The sequence below is a fragment of the Euprymna scolopes genome, chromosome 25, assembly GCF_053919585.1.
Source record: "Euprymna scolopes isolate OS-2025 chromosome 25, ASM5391958v1, whole genome shotgun sequence".
Lineage (NCBI taxonomy): Eukaryota > Metazoa > Mollusca > Cephalopoda > Sepiida > Sepiolidae > Euprymna > Euprymna scolopes.
The window spans coordinates 60,890,564-60,911,274 of NC_136506.1; the positions used below are offsets into that span (position 1 = coordinate 60,890,564).

Sequence of the window (20,711 nt, forward strand, 5' to 3'; positions counted from 1 at the left end):
TCAGCGTAAAATTGGAAATCTATAGCAGTAAATGTTTAAGATCCTCTGTAAAATACTGGTCGAGAATGTTGTCATCTTGTTATCGTTTATCATTCACCAACATGGCCTCCATTACATACGATGCGAAGAGTCTTGCAGAATTGGAACTTCAAGAACTTGAGGTTTTCTATTTTTTTTTTATTTACTTACTAATAATCGTGTTAGAAAGAAATGTTCATAAATTTTGAAGCTCTAAAAACCTGCAATAATTTATGATTAGCGTTGTTATAGCATTTTTCTTACTCGCATTTTCTTGAACATGTAAAACGAAGTCGTTCATAAAATTAAGTTTTCATTTTTTGTTTACAATAACATTTTCTTTCAATTTTAATCTTAAATTTATTTTCTTGACGGAGGAACTATCTTTGCCGTAATAAACTTTAGTCTGCTGAATAAATAAAAATAATTTTCTTTGTAATTTATTTTTATTTTTTGCACGTACAATTATTCAACCGCAAACCATTTATGTTTCAAATCTAAAAAATTGTTTAAATATTTGTTTTTTTTAATTTGATTGCATTTTTTTTTTTTTTTTTTTTTTTTTTTTTTTTTTTGCATTATTTAATTTATGATTAGCTACTGAATTTCACTTCTGAGTGCTGTTGCTGTACATTGTGATGAAGCCGAAAGAGTTCCTTCTGGTTAACTTTGTCTCTGATAACGTAATATTGTGGAGAAACTAATGGAATATTTGTTTAATTCACTATAGAACAAAAATAAACATGAAATAGTATGCGTTCCCCAACTAAAAGTTGGGCGATATATAGTTCTCTCCCATTGCAAGAACTTAGACACCAGGGTCGGAAAGTAGGACTGAGACATCAGCGCCCCCCGACGAGCACCACTTTGACCTGCAAAAAGTGCCTGGCCAGCGCCAGCCCCGTTGACCTTCCCCGGTAAAGGCGGCTCAGGTGATTATCAATAAACTAACCCCTTCTCAAAGAGAGAAGGCAAAGCCTGGAGGGGGGGGGGGGCTTCTAGAACTGCACAGAACTAAACTCCTACCGCAAAATCAACAGGGGCCGGATCATTACAGGAATGGTCTAATATCTGTTGATTTTAGGGGCCAAGGATAAAAATATTAAAATTTGACAGTGTTAGAAATTAGGATAGATATGCAGTATAGGTTGTAAAGATAGATCTATCCCTTCCCTTGCATGACGAAAAAGGATAATTTTTTTAGATTACACCGTTGTGATGTCTTCTTTCATTTTCTTGTTTTTATTCAATAGTAACTATCAATATATATTCTAAATCATGTTAATAAACATTAAACAATAAATTTATTAATCGTATAAATAAGTATTAAACAATAACATTATATAATTTAAACAGAATACTGTTCATGGATGCATTTGACAATATGTGAAAGAGACTTCCTTTTTCTCTTCATCACCACAAGAATTCCATTTTTTTCGTATGGCCCATAAACCTTCAATAGTTTGTGTGTGAATAGAGGGGTCAGCTGGATCCACAAAGTTTTCATCATGGACAACTTCGTTGTGATCATATATCCCATTCTCATTACTACAGGGTGGAATGATAAAATTTCCATCCTAAAAAAGATGACATGATTCCACTTCTGTTTGATGAAAACTGGTTTTCTTTTTTGCTGCAAACCATCTACTAGTTGGTCAATTGTGTACAAATCCCAAGAGCAAGTGTGATAGGAGCTTTCTATCATGTCTTAAAGTGACACAATGTTCAACGAGCAAGATCGGAGATGCACCGCTGTACAACTCATGCTCTCTACTGATCCAAGTTATGACAACAGGACCATTGCCAGCACCTTTAAAATGCATTGCTGAATTGTCACGGATAACAGGGACGTGCACAAGGTGACGAAAACAAGTTTCCGGTCACAGTTATGGTCTTTGGTGTGGTTTTAAGTGAAGGCCACCTCACATCTTTGAAGTCGGCTTGAAAATCAACACCAAAGTGTACTTGGATGTGCTGAAGAGTGTAGTGATCCCTTGGTATAATCAGGTGGCCGCTTGCAGGCTCTGGGTGTGGCAGCAGGACCCGGTGCCAGTTCACAAGTCCAAAGAGACCTAGGCTTGGCTTCAGAATGTGTGCTATGACTTTGTACTCTTTTCTCACGGCCCCCCTTTCCCCGACCTGAACCTGCTGGACTACTTTGTTTGGTTATATGTCAAGAACATCACCAACATGACCTTCCACAACACCAAAGCTAGCTTGATTTCTGCCATCCACCAAGTATTCGCCGAGCTCCAACAGGCACTTGTGAAAAAGGCATGCTCCCAGCCAGTTCCAGACCCATATCGAAGAGGTGATTGAGGCTGAAGGCATCTACATTGAATAGACGTCAGTTCTATTACATAATCAAGTTACATGAATTTATTTTTTCAATCAAATTTTAAAATAATATTGATTTCTTTATGGTGACAACTTTATTGTTCCGTCCTGTAGATAAAATAAATATATATATATATATATATATATATAAATATAAAAAGGTTCATTTAATTTCCTGACTATATCCACAATATTAGTTTTCATTTTAAGGGCAAAAAAATAAATAATTAAATAAAAACAAATGTAAACAAAAAAAAATGCGAATAAATAAAAGAAACAGAATAAAAACAAAGGAAATTGAAATTTTTTTTTAAAATAAAATAATATAAAACAAAACCAAATGAAATTGAAAAGTAAAAAATAAAATAAATGAAAAAAAAAATTTTTTTCAATTTTTAAATGCTAAAACTATTTAAAATTATAAAAACTTTTGCAAGTACAAAATAGTGTAATCTAAAAAGCTGTCACTTTTAGTCATGCAAGAATTAGAGGCAATCTTTAAAACTGTCGTCTGATATGAAAATAATGTCTGACTTTTTTACACTAACTTCTTAAACATATTGACTCTTAATCTACACCACCAACTATCAATATCTCTGCTCAGTCTCATCTGTCAAAAATTCAACACAGTCTTTTCAAATTCAATCTTTTTATAATCTCTTTTCTCCCACATATCTAAATTAATGTCACATATTTATAATGAACCCACAACAGCACATTAATCTTTTCTTTTTCCTTCCCCTGACAGTTGAAACAGGCGTGCTGTAATTCTTTTACATTTTAGACCATAACAACCTAAACTGCATATCTGCTGAAATTTGTAAATGTTCGATAAAAGTATAGAATAGTGAACAGCTAAAAACTTGTAAACAAAAAAAATTAAAACAACAAACACAGTAAAATTAAATTCTGTACTCACCTGTATTCTTTTAATGTGTGGAAACTAAAATTGGTTTTTATTTCATTTGATTCTCATGAAAACTACATTTTCTTCTGAATTATTTATTTTTATTTTTTTTTTTTTTTGGCTAAGAGTTCTCTATTGTTAACTATTCTGAACTTTACTTGAAAATGAAAAAAAAAATTTTTTTTAAATCATTCTAAATTCATAGAAAATGTTTTTTGCAGGAGAGTTTCTATATTTGGTGTGGCATTTAAATTCTTATTAGAATTCAACTGAATTAAAAGAGCAAAACATGCATATATCGTAAAGATTTGTTTGTATTTTTATTTTTTTTTTAATAAAGTCGAATTCTAAATAAGAACCATATTTATAATTGAATTTAAAAAAAATGTTAGTCTTTATTTAAAGAAATGTTTAATCTGATTTTTCTTTTCTTTAAAAAAAAAACAAAAAAAATCTCTAGTCTCCAGGTGGAATTGCTACTTCAAATGTCTACATGAACTTGATGGCCATCTATTTGCTCCGAAACGATCTGTAAGTAACTAGGAAAAATTGTGTGTGTATGTATGTATATATATATATATATATATCTATATATATATATATTATTCTATATTTTCTCTTTATATATGAAAAATAAAAAAATGGGCAAAAGTGCATTATAGTTAACAATGAGAAAATAACTGTTACCATAAACAAGAAAAATTACTTTTCTACCTACCTACATAATTTCTTTTCTTTTTTAATATTTATTTCAAAATAATATTTTGTTCTACTCGTCTTATTGTTTGGTGGAAATCGACAAAATTTGATGTTTTTCATCAAACAAACCAATATACAACAAACCAAACTCAATGAAATTAGCTTTTCTGACAAATTGAAAAGCGAAAACAACTAAAAACAATCATCAAACTCCAGTCATAATGAACAATTTAGATGAAATATTATATTGAAATAAAGTTTCAAACATATTCAGAATAAAAACATTATGCCCGTAGATATGAGTAATCTTGCATTTGGTAACAATTATTTCTTTTTTTCTAAACTTTAATGAACTTTTATCAAAAACTGTCTCTGTTGCACAATGAATAATGACAAGTATTGGAAACTAGAAAAAAAGCTGTAACAATAAATCAAACATTAATTTTTGATCATATCATTTAACATTCTTCTAAGTATGCAATTTGATCTGTTTTTATGTAGATGATTTATATTTGATCTCAATAAAATGCTACACAGGTTGAAAAAAAAATAAAACCTATTTTGAAGTGGACTTTCTCTCAATATTTTTTCCATTAAAAAACAAACTAATTTATATTTATTTAAAATTGGTATCACAAACCAGCCTAGTTTGGAGTGCAGAAATATAGTGAAATTTTCTTTCATGTCAACGTGTGATGTTTTTATCAATTTTTTATTTTTATTGCGAACTATTATCCTCATCTTTTCTTAGTTGTTTCACAACGTTTTGGCCAAGTATTCCTCTGGCCTTCGTCAGGTGGTAACTGCGGCGGATAGGAACTCTGAATCTCCTGACTGCATTCGCTGAAAATTACTGCCTTCCGTAGTTGTTGTTGTCTCACCACGTTTTAGCCAAGTAAGCCTCTGGCTGGCTTTGGGTAGGATTGAAACCACTATCTTCAAACAATTCTCGCCTGGAACCGTAGAGATTCAATGTCTCTATCAACTGTGCCACGGGCCCCGTGATGTCTTGTTTATTTTTTGTGTGTGTGGGGGGAGGGGTATTCGATAAAATTTAGATTTAAATAAAATTATTACTTTTCTTCACAAATGTACAATTCTTTGTCATTGTCTTGTCATAGTGTTTTTTCCAGATTACAAGTTTGGTTACTATCTTTAGTGACAGAATTTATTTTTCACATGAAAAAATTGTTTTTTTTTAATTTGATGTGCACAATATCTCTCTCTATATAAAGATAGTTCCATCTTCAAGAAAAAAGGGCCATCCATTAACATGGTATCCTTAATATAAGTTTCAAGTTGTTTTTTCTGCAACAAAAGAAAATACTGAATGAAATATTAAAGAAATTTTTGCCCTATTATTAAATTTTATGTTGTTGAATTTAATGTGTTCCTATTTATCACCTCTCCACAATGTAAATTTAAAGACAAGGGTGGTTTTCTGTTAATATCCAGCACTTTTAATGGAACAAAAATATAATTTGCCAAGACTGAGGACTGAATAGGTACATTTTTATTCTGGTTCAAACTGCATATAGTCATTTTCTCTTGTTGAATCTACAGTCAGTTTATTTATTTTTTTAATTTTTAATAATTTATGTTGAATTAATATTATAAATAAAAACACCAAATTTTGTCATTAACTTGTTTAAAAAGAATTTGGCAATTATGATACCTTAAAAAAATGACATCTGACATTGATCGTTGGGATATTTATTTATTTAAACCAAAAGTAAATTTGGGTTAGCTCATAATTTAATTATTCATCAATATGTGATCATTATTAAAATGCATATCAAGGGATGTGTATCTAAGATGGATTATATTTTTGCATAAAGTTTAGACATTTTTCTTTAGAAAAAATGGAAAATAAGTGTCAAATGGTTTTGAAATTTTTTTTTTTATAAAAGATTAAATTTCTTTTTTTTTTTTTTTTTTTTTTTTTTTTGCCACGCCTTAATGTTATTTTCAACCTCAAAACCAAGAAGCCATATTATATGGGAGTCAAGCAATATAATTAATGACTTAAAATGTTAAAATGTTTAGATAATATTTCTAAGATTTTCTAACATTGTCTTTGTCTTGTTTCTAGGTGTAATGCTAAATTTTTGTGGAAACGGATACCATCATCAATTAAGTCTGCAAGTATTTTCTATATTATTCAATCTTTTCTGTTTGTAATCACAAAAGAAATCTAAATGGAATCAAACGAAATTGTGATGATCTGTTGTCATTTCCACCATTTACCTATGTGTGCACGATTTACCAAATAAAGCTGTGGAATATGGAATGTGCTAAATCGTTTTTGAATTGTTTGATTGCACATTAGTACCATTGGAAAGACACTTTCACACCACCACCACCACCACCATTCAGTAAAATAACATCTTTTTTTTTATTGTATGCAATGAATCATTTACAATAAGTATTTGACTTTTTAATGTGAAATGATTCATAAGTGTTGTTTATTAGAAATGAAAAAAATATATGGTGTAGATGTGGTATTTGTGAGAATAGATAAAAACTAAAATTTACAAGCTTCAAAGCTCACAAGATGTTATGTGTCAGGTGACCATTGTATTCATAATTGTAGATTTTTATAGTTGAAACTAATTTAGAGACCAATTGACTTAAAAAAAAAAACTGATACAAACCAAACATGAAGTTAAATTTGGGACAGTTGAAAAAAAGCATTGATTTTTTTTTTTTATTATTGATAATAGAAATTTGTCCATGGTGTTCAATGAACAGGAGTGCCTTCTGAATTTTAGACATTCATTGTGTGACCGTATTATGGCTATAAGAGATTTACATACATCTTTGTTTTTGTACAATTTTATTATTTTATTCATTTTTTTCTGATCTTTTATATCAGTGTTGAATTTTTAATGAAAGAACCACAATTATTAATATGTGAAGTACTTTAAATTCTAGTAAGAATCATATTTAGGATATTCAATTAAAAATGAAAGAAAATAGTAAAACATATGAAAGTTGAAATCATAACAATTTAGTTTAATCAACATAAATGTACCATGAGAATTTGATAAACTTGTAGTGTAAGTTTTAACTTGTATACTAAAATACTAATATAAAAATCATTTCAATATTTGAAAAAATAAACCAATCCTCTTAAGTTGTTTGGTTTTTACATATTTGTAATTTTATTGTTATTTGTATGTAGAATCTTTATGTGGTCAATTAAGATAAATTTAGAGGTAGTAGTTGTAAAACCAATGTAGATTATCATTATATATATATATATATATATATATATATATATATATATATATATATATATGCACATATTTTACTCTAATAAAATGTTTCTGGTCCTGGTAAATTGACCAAATATCAATGTTTAATTAAAATGGTGTATATTTTTGTCTTCAGTGAAAGCCATAGTTGAGGGAATGAACAAATATGGCAGGAATAGGGGGAGGAGAATAATTAGTTTTGTTAACGGGTATTAGTTGAGTGAGGAAGTAGATGGATCGTTAGATATTTTAATGTTTCAGTATATCTCAACTGAAGGAAAACCTTTTGTTTGAAATAGGATTTCTGTGAAATAAGCTCTTTTTTCTCCAAACCTCTGTTTTTTCTACTTGACCCCCATCAATTACACCTGCTTTTTATTTCCAGAGTGACCCTGAATTGGGCCATCTATGGTCAGTTGGACAGAAAATGTGGTTAAGAGACTTTCCTGGTATTTATCAAGTCTTGAATCGAGACTGGCCAGAAAAGCTTAAACCTATCATGAATGAATTACATGGTAAGACATTATTTTATCTTTCATTTGATAGTGAGTTGGAATCGAATTTTGCATGTTAGATTATAAATCAGCTACATGCCAGACTACTTCCAATTTTGAATATAGTCGAACAATAAATTTGTCGCACTAGAGAAAACAATTCTATAACTTTATTTTAAAACTTTTATTGAAAAAATAAATGCAGGTAACTTGATTATGTAGTAGAGCTGACATCTATTCAATGTAGCTGCCTTTAGCCTCAATCACTGCTTCAATACAGGTCCAGAATTGGGAGCATGCCTTTTCCACAAGTGCCAGTGGGAGCTTGGCGAATGGCGGTGATCCGGCCGCTTTGGTGTTGTAGGAGGTCATGTTGGTGATATTCTCAATATATGACCAAACGAAGTAGTCCTTCAGGTTGAGGAGGATGGGGGCAGTGAGAGAATGGTACAAAGTTGTAGCACTCCTTCTGAAGCCAAGCGTGGGTCTCTTTGGACTTGTGGGTCGGCACCAGGTCCTGCTGCCACACCCAGCGGTCACCTGATTGCACCAGGGGATCTCCACACTCTTTAGTACATTTGATTGTTTTTGTAATGCATAGGTTTTCGTAACGAGTCTCAATTGGAAAGATTAGCTGAAAAAAAAACCATCTGACTTTGGTTAAAATTGCTGTAACTCAAAATTTGTCCCTGCTGAATCTATTTTCAAAAACCTGTTCCAACTTTAGAGGAAAAAGGGAAAGAAAACAACATTTTTGGAAAGAGCAAATTTATCCAAATTGTTGTCAGCAAATTCTTGCCCACATCATCTTTAGTCTCCTTCTGTTTCAAGAGAACGAATACCCTGTGATGAGGTAAAGCTTGCATAATTTCTAACTAAAATTTATCTGATCCAGCATTGCTAAAGCAAGCAAAAATTCAAGACTATGAAAAGCAGTGGTGGGGGGTAGGTGAAGGAAAGAATGGTGTTTTCTTATAATTTCTTTTTCATTAGTTGATCAATTGAAGCTGCCCTACAATGGTAGAAGTAGAGATAAATTCATACCTTTTCTAGAGTTATTAATTTATAGCCACTTTCATTTCCAAATGGTCGGGTTTAATGTTTCGTAACTTGACTGATCCAATTAAAATTGGTTTTCAATAGCTACAAGTTTATTATCAGATTATTTGTACAATTCTATCATGAAACAAAATTAGAAATGTTTCTTTTATTCTAAAATTAAAAACGATAGTCAATTGAGTTTTATGGCCACGATTATTGATCATCGATTGGCGGGGGGGGTAACTTTGATTCTAAAGATTCCATTATAAAATAAGAATCATTTATCCACAAAACCATTAAAATAAGAATCATTTATCCACAAAACCATTAAAACTACAAGTAACATGGTATTGATCCAACATTTTTATGTGTTTTTCTCTTTTTTAACTTTTTTGAGATTTCTGGAGTTAATGGCCCTTGTTCAATTATTTTCCTTAGAATTTTAGTGTTTAAATAATAAGCTCCCTGAAAGTCAATGGCTGTTATAACATGCTTCACTGATGCTGCTGCGTTTTTCATACTTTCATTATGATTGTGACAAAATCTTAATTACAAACTGTGAGAAAAAAAAAAAAACAAGGAGATATTTAAAATTTCCAATATAATTTGGAAAAATAAATAAATCATAATTGAATTTTTATTTAAAAAAATTATTTTCAAATCACAAATTCTAAGCTTTAAAAAAAATTAAAATCAATAGTTATGGATTTGATTCATGTTCTCCAAAATTGATAATTAAAGAAATACAACATCTTTAATGTTAATTGAATATTTTATGGTTGGTTCTTGGCAAATTTCACTCGAACCTTAATTAATCTAAAGACAATGCATACACATTAAATAAATGATTTTGATCATTAATTTAGTGGGAAAACCTTTTTTGATTATATAGTTGTACCTACATGGTATTGCCAAATAGTGCTTATAATTGCTTTTGTTTTCTTTAACTATGCAGAGTTTTTAAAATTTTGGCATTATTTTTTCCAAAATGATTATTTTTTAAATTTCTTCAAAAAAAATGTAATTATGTATTGAGGAATAGTTATTTTTACTTTTTTAAGTTGGTGTGTAATTCCAAACTGGCTAAAGTACTTTCTGAAAGGAATTAAAATTAAATTATATTTTATCATTCTTAAGGATATATTACGATAAACAAAGAACTAGCAAACCAGAATCAAATTTTGATTTTGTTAAAAAAAAATTATCTATGACAAACATCGGAAGAAAAACTGACTTTTAGATATTTTGTAAAATTTTTAATGCTATTTTTTTTTTCTTAATTCTTTAAGAATCAACACGTCGAAGAGCCATCAATCTTGTATCAAAAGCTTATTCATCAATCAACATGGACACATTTGCCGCTCTTGTCAACGTGCCACTTGCTGATGTAAATAAAGGTAAGATGATGGTTTCATTTTTACCGCGTTTTTAAACAGAAAATTAAAGCCATCTATTTTTAAAAAAAGCATAACATTTAAAAATATAAGAAAATCCAATTTGAATGAATTTTCTATTTTAGTATGAGAAAGTAATAAATTGGTTAGATGAAATCTTTCAACATCCTGTGGTTTTTATTATTTTAGTTGCTGAAGCTGAAGGATGGACTACTGATGCCAACACAAAAATGGTGACTCCCAAAAAGCCAGGTATGAGTTTTTAATATATACACAAATCACAACGGATATTATGCCTCAAAGAAATTTTAATATATTCTAAAATCTAATCTGCATTTGCATGAACATGTCTAAGAATTATGTTTCTAAATAGCTCATAAATCACCATCAATAATCTATCACAAACAGATAGCACACTTCAGCCATTAGAACTCTAGCTATGTAAAACTAATGAATGTAAAATTAAGACAAAATAACCCAACAGTACATGCTAAAGAAAACTTTATGAATGTTAAATTTTATTCTTCACTAAATAAAAATGGTTTTATAAAGTATATTTATTGATAACTATAAGTGTACCTATTTTATCTATATACCTATAAAGTGGATTTTATGTTTACTCTGATAGTAATATTAAAAGCCTACTTTTTCTATTTAGAAATTATTAAAACGAACTTAGTATACTGTTTTACTTGATCGCTTGCTTTTAGATATGACAAAATATAAAAGTAATGTTTCTTTTTTACTTTTCTGGGAATTTTATTCTGCACAATTACTTTGTTTTCATTTTTATTTGGTCTACATTAGAAAAAGGAAATTTGGTCTACATTAGAAAAAGGAAATTTGGTCTACATTAGAAAAAGGAAATTTGGTCTACATTAGAAAAAGGAAATTTGGTCTACATTAGGAAAAGAAATTTGGTCTACATTAGGAAAAGAAATTTGGTCTGCATTAGGAAAAAGAAATTTGATCTGCATTAGAAGAAATTAATTAAATTAAATTAAAAATAAATAAATAATTACCTCTTTTTTCTAATTTCCATATATAAACACAGTAAACAATCATTTTTAGTTTTCAAGAAAATAGTAAAAAATAATTTAGATAATTAACTTTTCGATAATAAAAAAAATTGACATATTGATCTTAATAAAATTTTTGGTGCTTGTTTATATTGTTGATTTTTTTATATCCATGCTTTTCAGGTGAAAACATTATGTACTTGCATGCCATGCTGAGATTAAAATTCCAAAAAGTGCGAAAAATGATCCAGTAAATAATATGCTCAGATAATATGCTTAAATAAAAATAAAAAATCGGCCACAGATACAGGTTCAGATATCTGGATTTAACATGGTGATGAAAAATCAAGGATTTAGTAAACATTATCGATTAGATACCTCTCCTGGATGTTGTGAACTGTCCACCATTAATACATGTTAAAACTTAATAAATTACTAAACGTGAAAATTTTCATTTCTTGTAATTATTTTTCTACTGGATTATTTTTTAAAATGTTTGGAATGTCAGCATCACACATTGAGTTTCACCTGAAATGCATTGGTTTAAAAAAATTACCAATATAAGTAAGCACTAATATATATATATATATATATATATATATATATATATATATATATATATACACTCCTATAATTATTTTTGTGTATTGATAGTCATATTTTTTTTCTATTTATTTAAAAAGAAAATACAACTTTCTTATATATTGGTTGCTGCTATGGTTTCAAATGATCTGAAATAACAGCAAGGGGAGACTCGATTCCCAACATATATCATATGTTATACGTCTCCTCTTTTGGAAATAGGGTACGATTATGAATATCTCCAGTATCAAATAATCTTTATACACTGTGAAATTTACTTCATGTATGAAAACCAAGGAGAAATATTTACAATCAAGTCTTCCCTTGCTGTTATTTCGGACCATTTGAAACCATAGCAGCAAATTTTAGTCTCCCCTCCATTAAGGTCAGAGGTTTGGGGGGAAATATCAGATATTTTGTAATTTATATGCAAAACTATGAAAATAAATGACTATGATTGAAACATTGCGAAAGGTGCAGTATCTTGCCAACACCCAAAAAATCTTTTAAAATTACCACTATTAAAGGTTTTCAAGGGTGCTGAATTCCAGGAAACGAGTAGTTTCCAAAATATGAAGAAATTATTGTTTCAAAAAGTGGGGATCACTTTTCTATATTAATTTAATGTAAAGTGAACCGCCACTTTATAGTGTTACAAATATGTGAAAAAAAATATATAATTTGAGACAATAATTATTTTTAATATTATAAAAAAAAAAAGTCGAGAGAGAAAATTCTGTTTTTATCACGTTTTATATTATCGTCTGCTCTCAGTGAATTTATAAACATCGGGAAAAAGAAAGAGAGAGAGAGAGAGAGAGAACATATGAAAATACAGCGAGGGGACACCTATAAACTGTAAAGAAAGAGAGAGGGGGAGAGAGAAGATATGAAACTAGAGAGAGGGAAAGCCGCAAGCATCCGCGTGGCATATTATTGAGCGAGTGATGCGAGAGCGATGCAGGTACATGCAGTGAGAGAGGGGACGCCAAAGAGAGAGAGAAAGGTATACCATTAGAGAGAGGGAAAGGAGCGGCGCAGGGTGGCGAGTCAGTGACGCTATAGCAGTCGAAGAGGTGGGTTAGGAAAGCGACAGTTGGCGATGGTGACGACAGTTATAAATGCTAACGACAGCGAAGAAATGAACGATGTATTTTAACGACAGAGAAAACGAAAAAAAAGGCGATAATTAGAAAGGATAATGTATTCAATGTAGACGAAGGAATGAAATTGTTTAAAAAGAAAGGAATGCGATAGAAACATTTAAAACCCGACGCTGAGTGAGTCTATTGTTTATTTTTCTCTCTATATCTCTCTCTCATAATGAAAACAATAACAAAAACAAAAACACAAAAAGGCTGTCCTTCCATTTTGGAGTTACAAGCAGACGACAGGATATGAACTGTTTTTTTTTCTTTTGCGCGGAAATTCTCTCTCGAATCTATTTCAAGTTTGTTTGTTTATCTAATTACACATTCTTTTATTTTCGTTACAATATATTTTTATATATGTAAATAAATTGTGTTAATTTTTCCATTGGCCTCGGTATTATTACTTGGATGTGTTTATCCCTGTCTTGTGTTTATAAATGTCTTTCGAGAAAATGGATATATCCCTCCCGTATCTAAAAACCCGGGAAAACTAATTTCTTTTAAATAATTTTTATATTTTGTGTTACGACTTTTACCCCTAGACATTCCGGGTCGTAACAATAGCCACCTTTTCTTTGGAGGCAGGGGTCTGTTATTTATTTTAGGGGTGGTAATTGTGACCTGGTAGACTTAAAAAGCTTCTTTTTTTTTTGTTTTCGGATGTGCTGAAAATGAATATTGCATTTTAATTTTTCACAAATAAGTATCTTTCTGGGTATTAAGAAATATAATTCTTTATGTTTAAGTGGTGGCCATTGTTGTCCATGCAAGCACATGCATATTTTTGCTTAATACCTGGAAAATTTAAATGCAGCACACCCAAAAACCTATAGAAAACAAGTTTTTTTAGGTAGTTTGGTGTTGGTCTACAAGACCACAACAGAACCCCCCCCCTCATCCCCGAAAGGTGGCTGGGCATTCACTTTATGTTAAATTAATATAGAAAGTGATCTCCCACTTTTGAAACTATAATTTCTCCATATCTTGGAACCTACTTGTTTCCTAGAATTTTAAACGAACAGGCAATTTGGACCAAAGTTAATACATTACACAGCCTAACATCACAAGTGTATTTGAGAAGTTTTATTTCCACACAAGCTGAAAAGCCCAACATATAAAATCAACAGTAGGTGCTTTGATATGACAAGGGCATGTTTGAAGTGAATGTTTGTATTTAGAGCACAATTGAAAAATGATACTTGACTTTTGGATTGTAAAATTTAATTCAAGCCATTATATATAAAAAGTTTTTTTAATCAACAGTAGATTCTCTACAGTGCAATGTATACTACAATGTATTTTGGACTAAATCACTGGAGAAGCATGTGAAGCTTCCTCCTGGTGTACCTGAATGGGTCCCCAACTAGAGCAGACAATCAATCAATTTGATTGAAAAATAGGCAATTTCACCAATGACAAAAATATGGAAGTGTGACACGTTTGTTGATCATCATTCAATCCCGGGCAATATCAGGTCTCCCTGCTAGTTTCATATATTGCAGGTAGTTTATAAATTTAAATACTCAGTTTTTGTTTTTGTTTTTAATTAGAACATAATGTATTTCAATTGTTATATAATTTTTTGGTGGCTCATAATGCAGTAAGACTTTCCATGGTGCATACTGTAAAATGATCTGAACCAAAAGTGAAATAGTGAAAAAAATGTTTGCAGATTTTAAGAAAAACTTGCATTCTGATATTCTTATTGATGTTAAATTCTTTTTAAGTTTTTAAAAATTACATTTTTTAATTTTTCATAGATTTGGCCCACTTTAATAATATTCTATGTCTTCAGGAAGGTTTCATTCATCAAAATGTACATTATATAAATCATGAAAGAAAATGATTTTTTTTCTTTTTTTTTCTTTTTTAACTGTTCTGACGTACATATCTACCACTTAACATAATTTTATAATCTTTCTTTCCTTTTCCTAGAAGCTCCTCCAGATCCATGTTTACCAAATCAAGAACATTTGGCTATTCTAACGGATTATGTAGCATACTTGGAAAATTGAAAATAATGCTCTTCAGTAGATATGGAAAGGTAAGATTGCTTTGCTTAATTGCAAATTTTTTTTTTTTAGCTGTACAAAATGGAGTTTTGCCATTTAGGTTTGTCAAATTTAATTAACATTAACAGATTTTCGTTAAAAGAAGTTTAGTTTTAATTCTATTTAATTATATTTTTGAAGGATTTTATAAAAAAATTTGTATAGTTTAGCATTTTTCACCAATTTTTCTGCCTTGGTCGTTTGGTTAGGAATGAAATGTATCTCTTCATCTTTTCTATTCTGCCAATAAAGAATAAATCCTTTTAGACTAAAGCATTTTAAATTTCTGTTTCAATCAAGAGTGACTCCTTTTTGAGAGCTAGATTTTCTCCATATTAAAAACTTTGTCTCACTCTACCCTTGTAAGTAAATGGAACCAACTCAATTTTAATATCTTTGACTATGAATGGATCATAAAAATTTTAAATGCTGTCAAGCATTAAATAAGCCATAAGGGGCTTCAAAAGTTATAAAACATTTCATTACTCCCCATTAAAAACAATAAAAGATCTGAAAAATTTGAAATTTAAAAATAATAAAATCAATTCCATTAAGACAAGTGAAGCATGCATGGTCTCCCGTGAGTGAACAGTGAATGAGGCATAACAATGACTAAATTCAGCATTGCCCCTAACCCATCCCCACCCATTTAATCTCAAAAGTCCTCAGGGGGCGTCAAATCATAGTAAAAATCAACAATTTTGAACAGTTTTAAACCTTAACATATGTAAATTTGAGTTCTGTACCATGCAAAAAAAGAAATGACTAAGTCCATTTGCCCCCCCCCATTTAGCCCCTAAAGTCCCCAAGGCCTTAACATATTTAAATTTGAGTTCAGCACCATGCAAAACTGCTAAATAGACATACAAAGAACATTTTGGACAAATATGGTTAAATAGTCCCAAAAGTGGAGTGTTTTTATTAGCCCTAAAAGAGCCCCTGAGGCACACCCAATAGTTATCGCGAAGTATAGACAAACAAAATTATATAGAAATCAGTTAGTTACAACTTTTCAGAAAGTTTCATAAAAATCTAAGGCATCAGTTTTTTTTTAATAAGTATAAAAGTACTAATTTTAGCCATTTTAAGCTGAAAGGCACCCCTAGGGAACAACCAGAGTTTTCCGGGAAAATCTGTTCTGTTACTTTTTTATTCATATCATGTTTAATGTTTGTGCAAAAATTTTTTTAAATTCCAAGGCGTAGTTATTGACAAAGTGCGAACAGACGAACGGACAAGGGTGAATTTACAGGTCCACCCTCCTTTTGTTGAGGGACCAATAAATAAAATCTAAATAAAGAAATTATTAATCAAACAGAAGATTATGGTTTTATTCATGTTAGTAAGATTGCACTTGGTAAATACTTGGAAGTAGGAATAACAGATTGGACTATGGAATCTGTTATTCCTACTTCCAAGTATTTACCATCTATTATGTTCAATTGTATACTAATTTTGTAGGTGTGTGTGTGTGTGGGGGGGGGGGGACTATAAAACCCAAATGGCAATGTATGCTCAATTAAATCTATGCTGTTGAATCTTCCTTAGGATCTGTGTTCAATGATGTGCTAATATCATTATAAAATGATATGAACCCACAATTTCTCTTTGGCTGTAGAAAAAAAAGAGCACTCATGTTTAACTGTATACAATTAAGTGTTTAAATAACCTAAAAACTGTTAATATAATAATCCATTTTATTTTTAACTCTCCCGGGTGTTTGGGGGTACGTGTTGATCAAAAAAAAAAAGTGGTAACAGGCAGGCTCGAACCCGTAACACAAAGACGGAAAAGAAAGTGAAAGAAGAAAATCTGGCGTCCTACCGCTATACCATGATTTGACTGGAAGTCTAACGCATTCAAATTTCACATAGTCAATCAAAAACAAAAGATGACTTGCAGAAATGGCGTTGCTTTTAAAGCTCCCACGAAAGCAAATTAGACACAAAGTCGTTTTTAATGTGAGGGAAAACCAGCTCTCTTAAAAAGGGGGCACTCTGGCAGTATCTAAATAAATAGTAATTGTCTCAGTATGAAGGGTTTCCCCTACATTGACCAAGGACCAATTACAGAACATATACTACCCGTCCTGAGGGCCAGATATTTGCGTTCGAATAGTTTGTCTTTATTTATACGAGAACACTGGAGACGACGGCATGGTGAGAATTTTTTTTTTAACTCTATCAAAAGAAAGGAAAGAAAGGATGTCCGTTTGCGAATGCGAGATATTACGATCTGGGAAGTATGCGAAAAAATTTATTGCAAAATCCAACCAATGTGAGAACCCCAATGCAAAAAGCCTTTTGTGGACATACACAAACGCACGTGCCCATTTTGCTCTTTATTTAATAGACTAGCCTGGATGTTTTGGAGGTGTAAAAGAAAGAAAAAAAAGTCTTGGTAGGAAGGTAGGCTCAAACACAAAGCCTTGAGGCGAATAGCCTAATAACTTACCATGATGCTGCAAAGACAGGGAATTGAGAATGGCTAAAATTAAACATTTAAAAAAGCAGGAACGTCAACGTGTGGTTTTTTAGGTCAAACATCACGCCATATTAGTAGAGAATTTTGTAACATAAAAGTTACTGAAATAAAAAAATACAGACGATCTCCTTTTGTAAATTGGACATATTATAATCTGGTGAGTATATAAACTGTTCTAAGAAACAGTGATCCCCCCCCCCCCCAAAAAAAAAAGCTTTTGACGGACATACAAAAAAATGTGCGCGCACACACATTTTCGCTTTTATATTATAGATGGTGAAAATTAAATTTACCTTTTTAGATTTGTTTTCTCATTCATTTGGAGTTGATTAAGTTGAGCTGTGGGAGTATGGCTATTCTAAAACATTATAAGTGCATTCATAACCAGTAACAAATGTTTTTTAAAATTTCATCAATACCACACAAGTGTCTTTGAAAGCATAATCTTTTAGATTTCAATTAATAAATTAAAAATGACATTTTATTCTTTTTCTTTTTGCAGGCAATAGACATCAGTTGCTGCTGGCATAAAAACAATTTAACAACGGAGGGGGCAGGTAACTCTTGTCATTCAGATTTGACATCCTATCCTTTTTAACCAACAACCCAATTTAAGCACAGGATATTTGTTAATCTATTGCCTTTCTTATCTTTATTTTGGTGACAAATGTAATTCCACCTCAATTTTATGTAGACATTTTGTTGCCTGTTGTATATAATGAATAAACGAATAAAAAAAAAATGGACTGGATAAAAGAAAGGAGTGTAAATGCTCAGAATCTTGTTTTCTGCGACCTGGAATCTATTCTGGTTTTGTCCAAGTTGAGGACATAGTCATAATTCATTTCTTTGATTTCTTGTTGCTCAACTTTGAAATAAAAATTTCCTAATAAAAAATTATTTATTTTGTTATTCTTTCTACATGTATATATGTGAAATTTTGAATGAAACATAATTTTGCTCATGTTTTATATTAATCTAGAAATGAGGTTACTCATGCGAAAAATTACAAAAGAAAAGAAAAAAAAAAAAAAAAGAAAACTTAACCAAATCTGTGTTATACCCACCTCCAAGTACATTCACATCTCTATGATAAAAGAGAATGTATCTCCAACACATTAAGTATGAAGAGGAGGAAAGAAAACAAATAAAAAGGTGACAAAAAAAAAGTAAAATGGAGGAGAATAAGCAAAGGAGTGGGGAAGAAACTCTGTAAAATCTTAGCTCAAATGTCAATCAGCATAGAATTTTATTTAGTAAATTTATATTGGGTTCAAAAACAGGCTACAGAAAATGGACTCTGATCTATGAAAAGGAAGGGTTGTAAAGAGATAGCTTCAAATTTGGGGGTATCAAAACTAAAGCAAAATATGATGAAAGTAAAAATAAAATAAACCCCATAATTTATCATACCATACCTGTTCACACTGAAACACTTATCACAATATTCTGTGGATCTATATTAAAAAACCTTGTTAAACTTTGTGGCATATTTCCATTCTATGGAGGTCAGGTGCGAACGAACACCCCATAATTTTATTATACCATATTTCTTCAAACTGAAACATAATTATCAAAGTATACTTAGGCAGATAGATATGAAAAGTCTTTATTAAAGTTTGTGCCTATTTCCATTCTATGGAGGCCAGGCACGAACACAGACCCCACAATTTTATTATACCATCCCTATTTAAGTTGAAACATACTTATCAAAGTATTATTATGTACATCTATATCAAGAACACTTGTAAAGTTTTTTATTTTTATTTTTAAATTTTTTATTTCCATACTTTGTGGACCAGGCACATACGCAGCTCCACAATTTTAATGAATTCTTATTATGCCAGATCAAACATACCCATTCCTGTGTCTCGATACATCTATCATTATATGTAATCAGTTTTTTAAATTAGTCAACCATATAGGAGCCTATTCGTGACCAGACACACACACAGACGTTCAGCTTTATATTATAGATTTACCTTTTTTAAAAGTTGGAAGTGTTTAAATCCAACTTTGAAATAACTTGAAAATGTTTAAAGTTTATTTTAAAGATAGAATACTTTTATTAGAAATTTCGTTTTACAGTGGTTATAATGGTGTTTTTTTGTTGTTGTTTTTTCTTTTCTGCCCCCTCAAAAATGAATTAAAAAAAATAGTTTGTTACACTATCTTGAATTAACTATCATTTGTGTAGTGAATTATTTCTCTTGTATTATACCAGATAAATTTATTCTATGGTAATCAATAAATTCAGTTTTCCTCAAATTATTCTTAAAAATATCCATTTTAGCTTTTTTATTTATTTATTTTTTTTCATCCCAAACAAGGTACAGTGCCACTTTAACATAAGGAACTACTATCTGGGACCAAACTTGTAGGTATACTATGTAGGGGATTGAGCAGCGAGATGTCTGTTTAGATTACACTTGTACTTCTGCATGTCAGGGAAGCAGAGACCCAGGAAGGAATTCCAAAGTTTAGCAGTTTGAGGAAAGAAACTTTGAGTAAAAAGCTTTCCAGCATCTAGAGATCTCAAATGTAGAGGTGAGATTTTGCTGCTTTTCTAGAGTATTTATGTTGAGGGAATAAAAGTGCTTGGTGCTCATTGGAGCACATTCCATTAAAATACTTATAAAACAGGCACAGGGATGCAACATTTCGGCAATAGTACAGAGGTTGGAGTTTGTTTGATTATTGCAGGACCTATTAAATTGGTAACTCTTATTTTTTAACCCTGTCTAGGAGCGAGAGACTAGTGGCAGATGCACCAGTATAGACAAATGATGGCTTCATAGAGGTATGAGATACTCACAGCAGCCTTCACAATGCCCTCAATGTAATTGTTCCAATTCATGTTAAGCCAAGGAGTTTTAACAAGGATCTTTTAGGTAGTGTTCATTAGCCGATGGCTATCAGTCGGGTTAAAAAGATTTCTTGTAGTTATTAAAGCAAAGCTTAGTCTTATTAGCATTGAATATTACTATTCATTTTTTTACCTCCATTCTACTAGTTTAGCCGTTTTCTTAGATATGTGTTCATTCGTTTTTTCCCTTGTCTGTTATAGAGCATGGTATCAGAAAATATATCCAGCTTAGAGACAATTTTATTAGGGAAGTTATTTCTGAATATGAAAAATAAAGGTTCAAGGATCAACCCCTGAGGCACACCCGCATTTATATCATGTTGATTTGTACAACTATCAAGGACAACCTAGATTTCTCATTTCAGGATTTAATTATATTAAGTATTCGTCTAGTAATACCATAGTATTTAA

At 30.8% G+C, this 20,711-nt stretch overlaps 1 protein-coding gene across 1 annotated transcript; it reads left to right on the top strand.

Moving 5' to 3' along the window:
* Positions 1 to 11: 11 nt before the first annotated feature.
* On the top strand, positions 12 to 18,346 carry LOC145247381 (COP9 signalosome complex subunit 8-like). The gene is made up of 8 exons (XM_080109066.1): positions 12 to 161; positions 3,723 to 3,793; positions 6,054 to 6,102; positions 7,604 to 7,733; positions 10,043 to 10,150; positions 10,337 to 10,399; positions 14,835 to 14,943; positions 17,937 to 18,346. Exons 1-7 carry the CDS (start codon positions 66 to 68, stop codon positions 14,912 to 14,914), a joined length of 597 nt encoding a protein of 198 aa, XP_079965192.1. The 5' UTR covers positions 12 to 65; the 3' UTR covers positions 14,915 to 14,943; positions 17,937 to 18,346.
* The last annotated feature ends 2,365 nt before the right edge of the window (positions 18,347 to 20,711 follow it).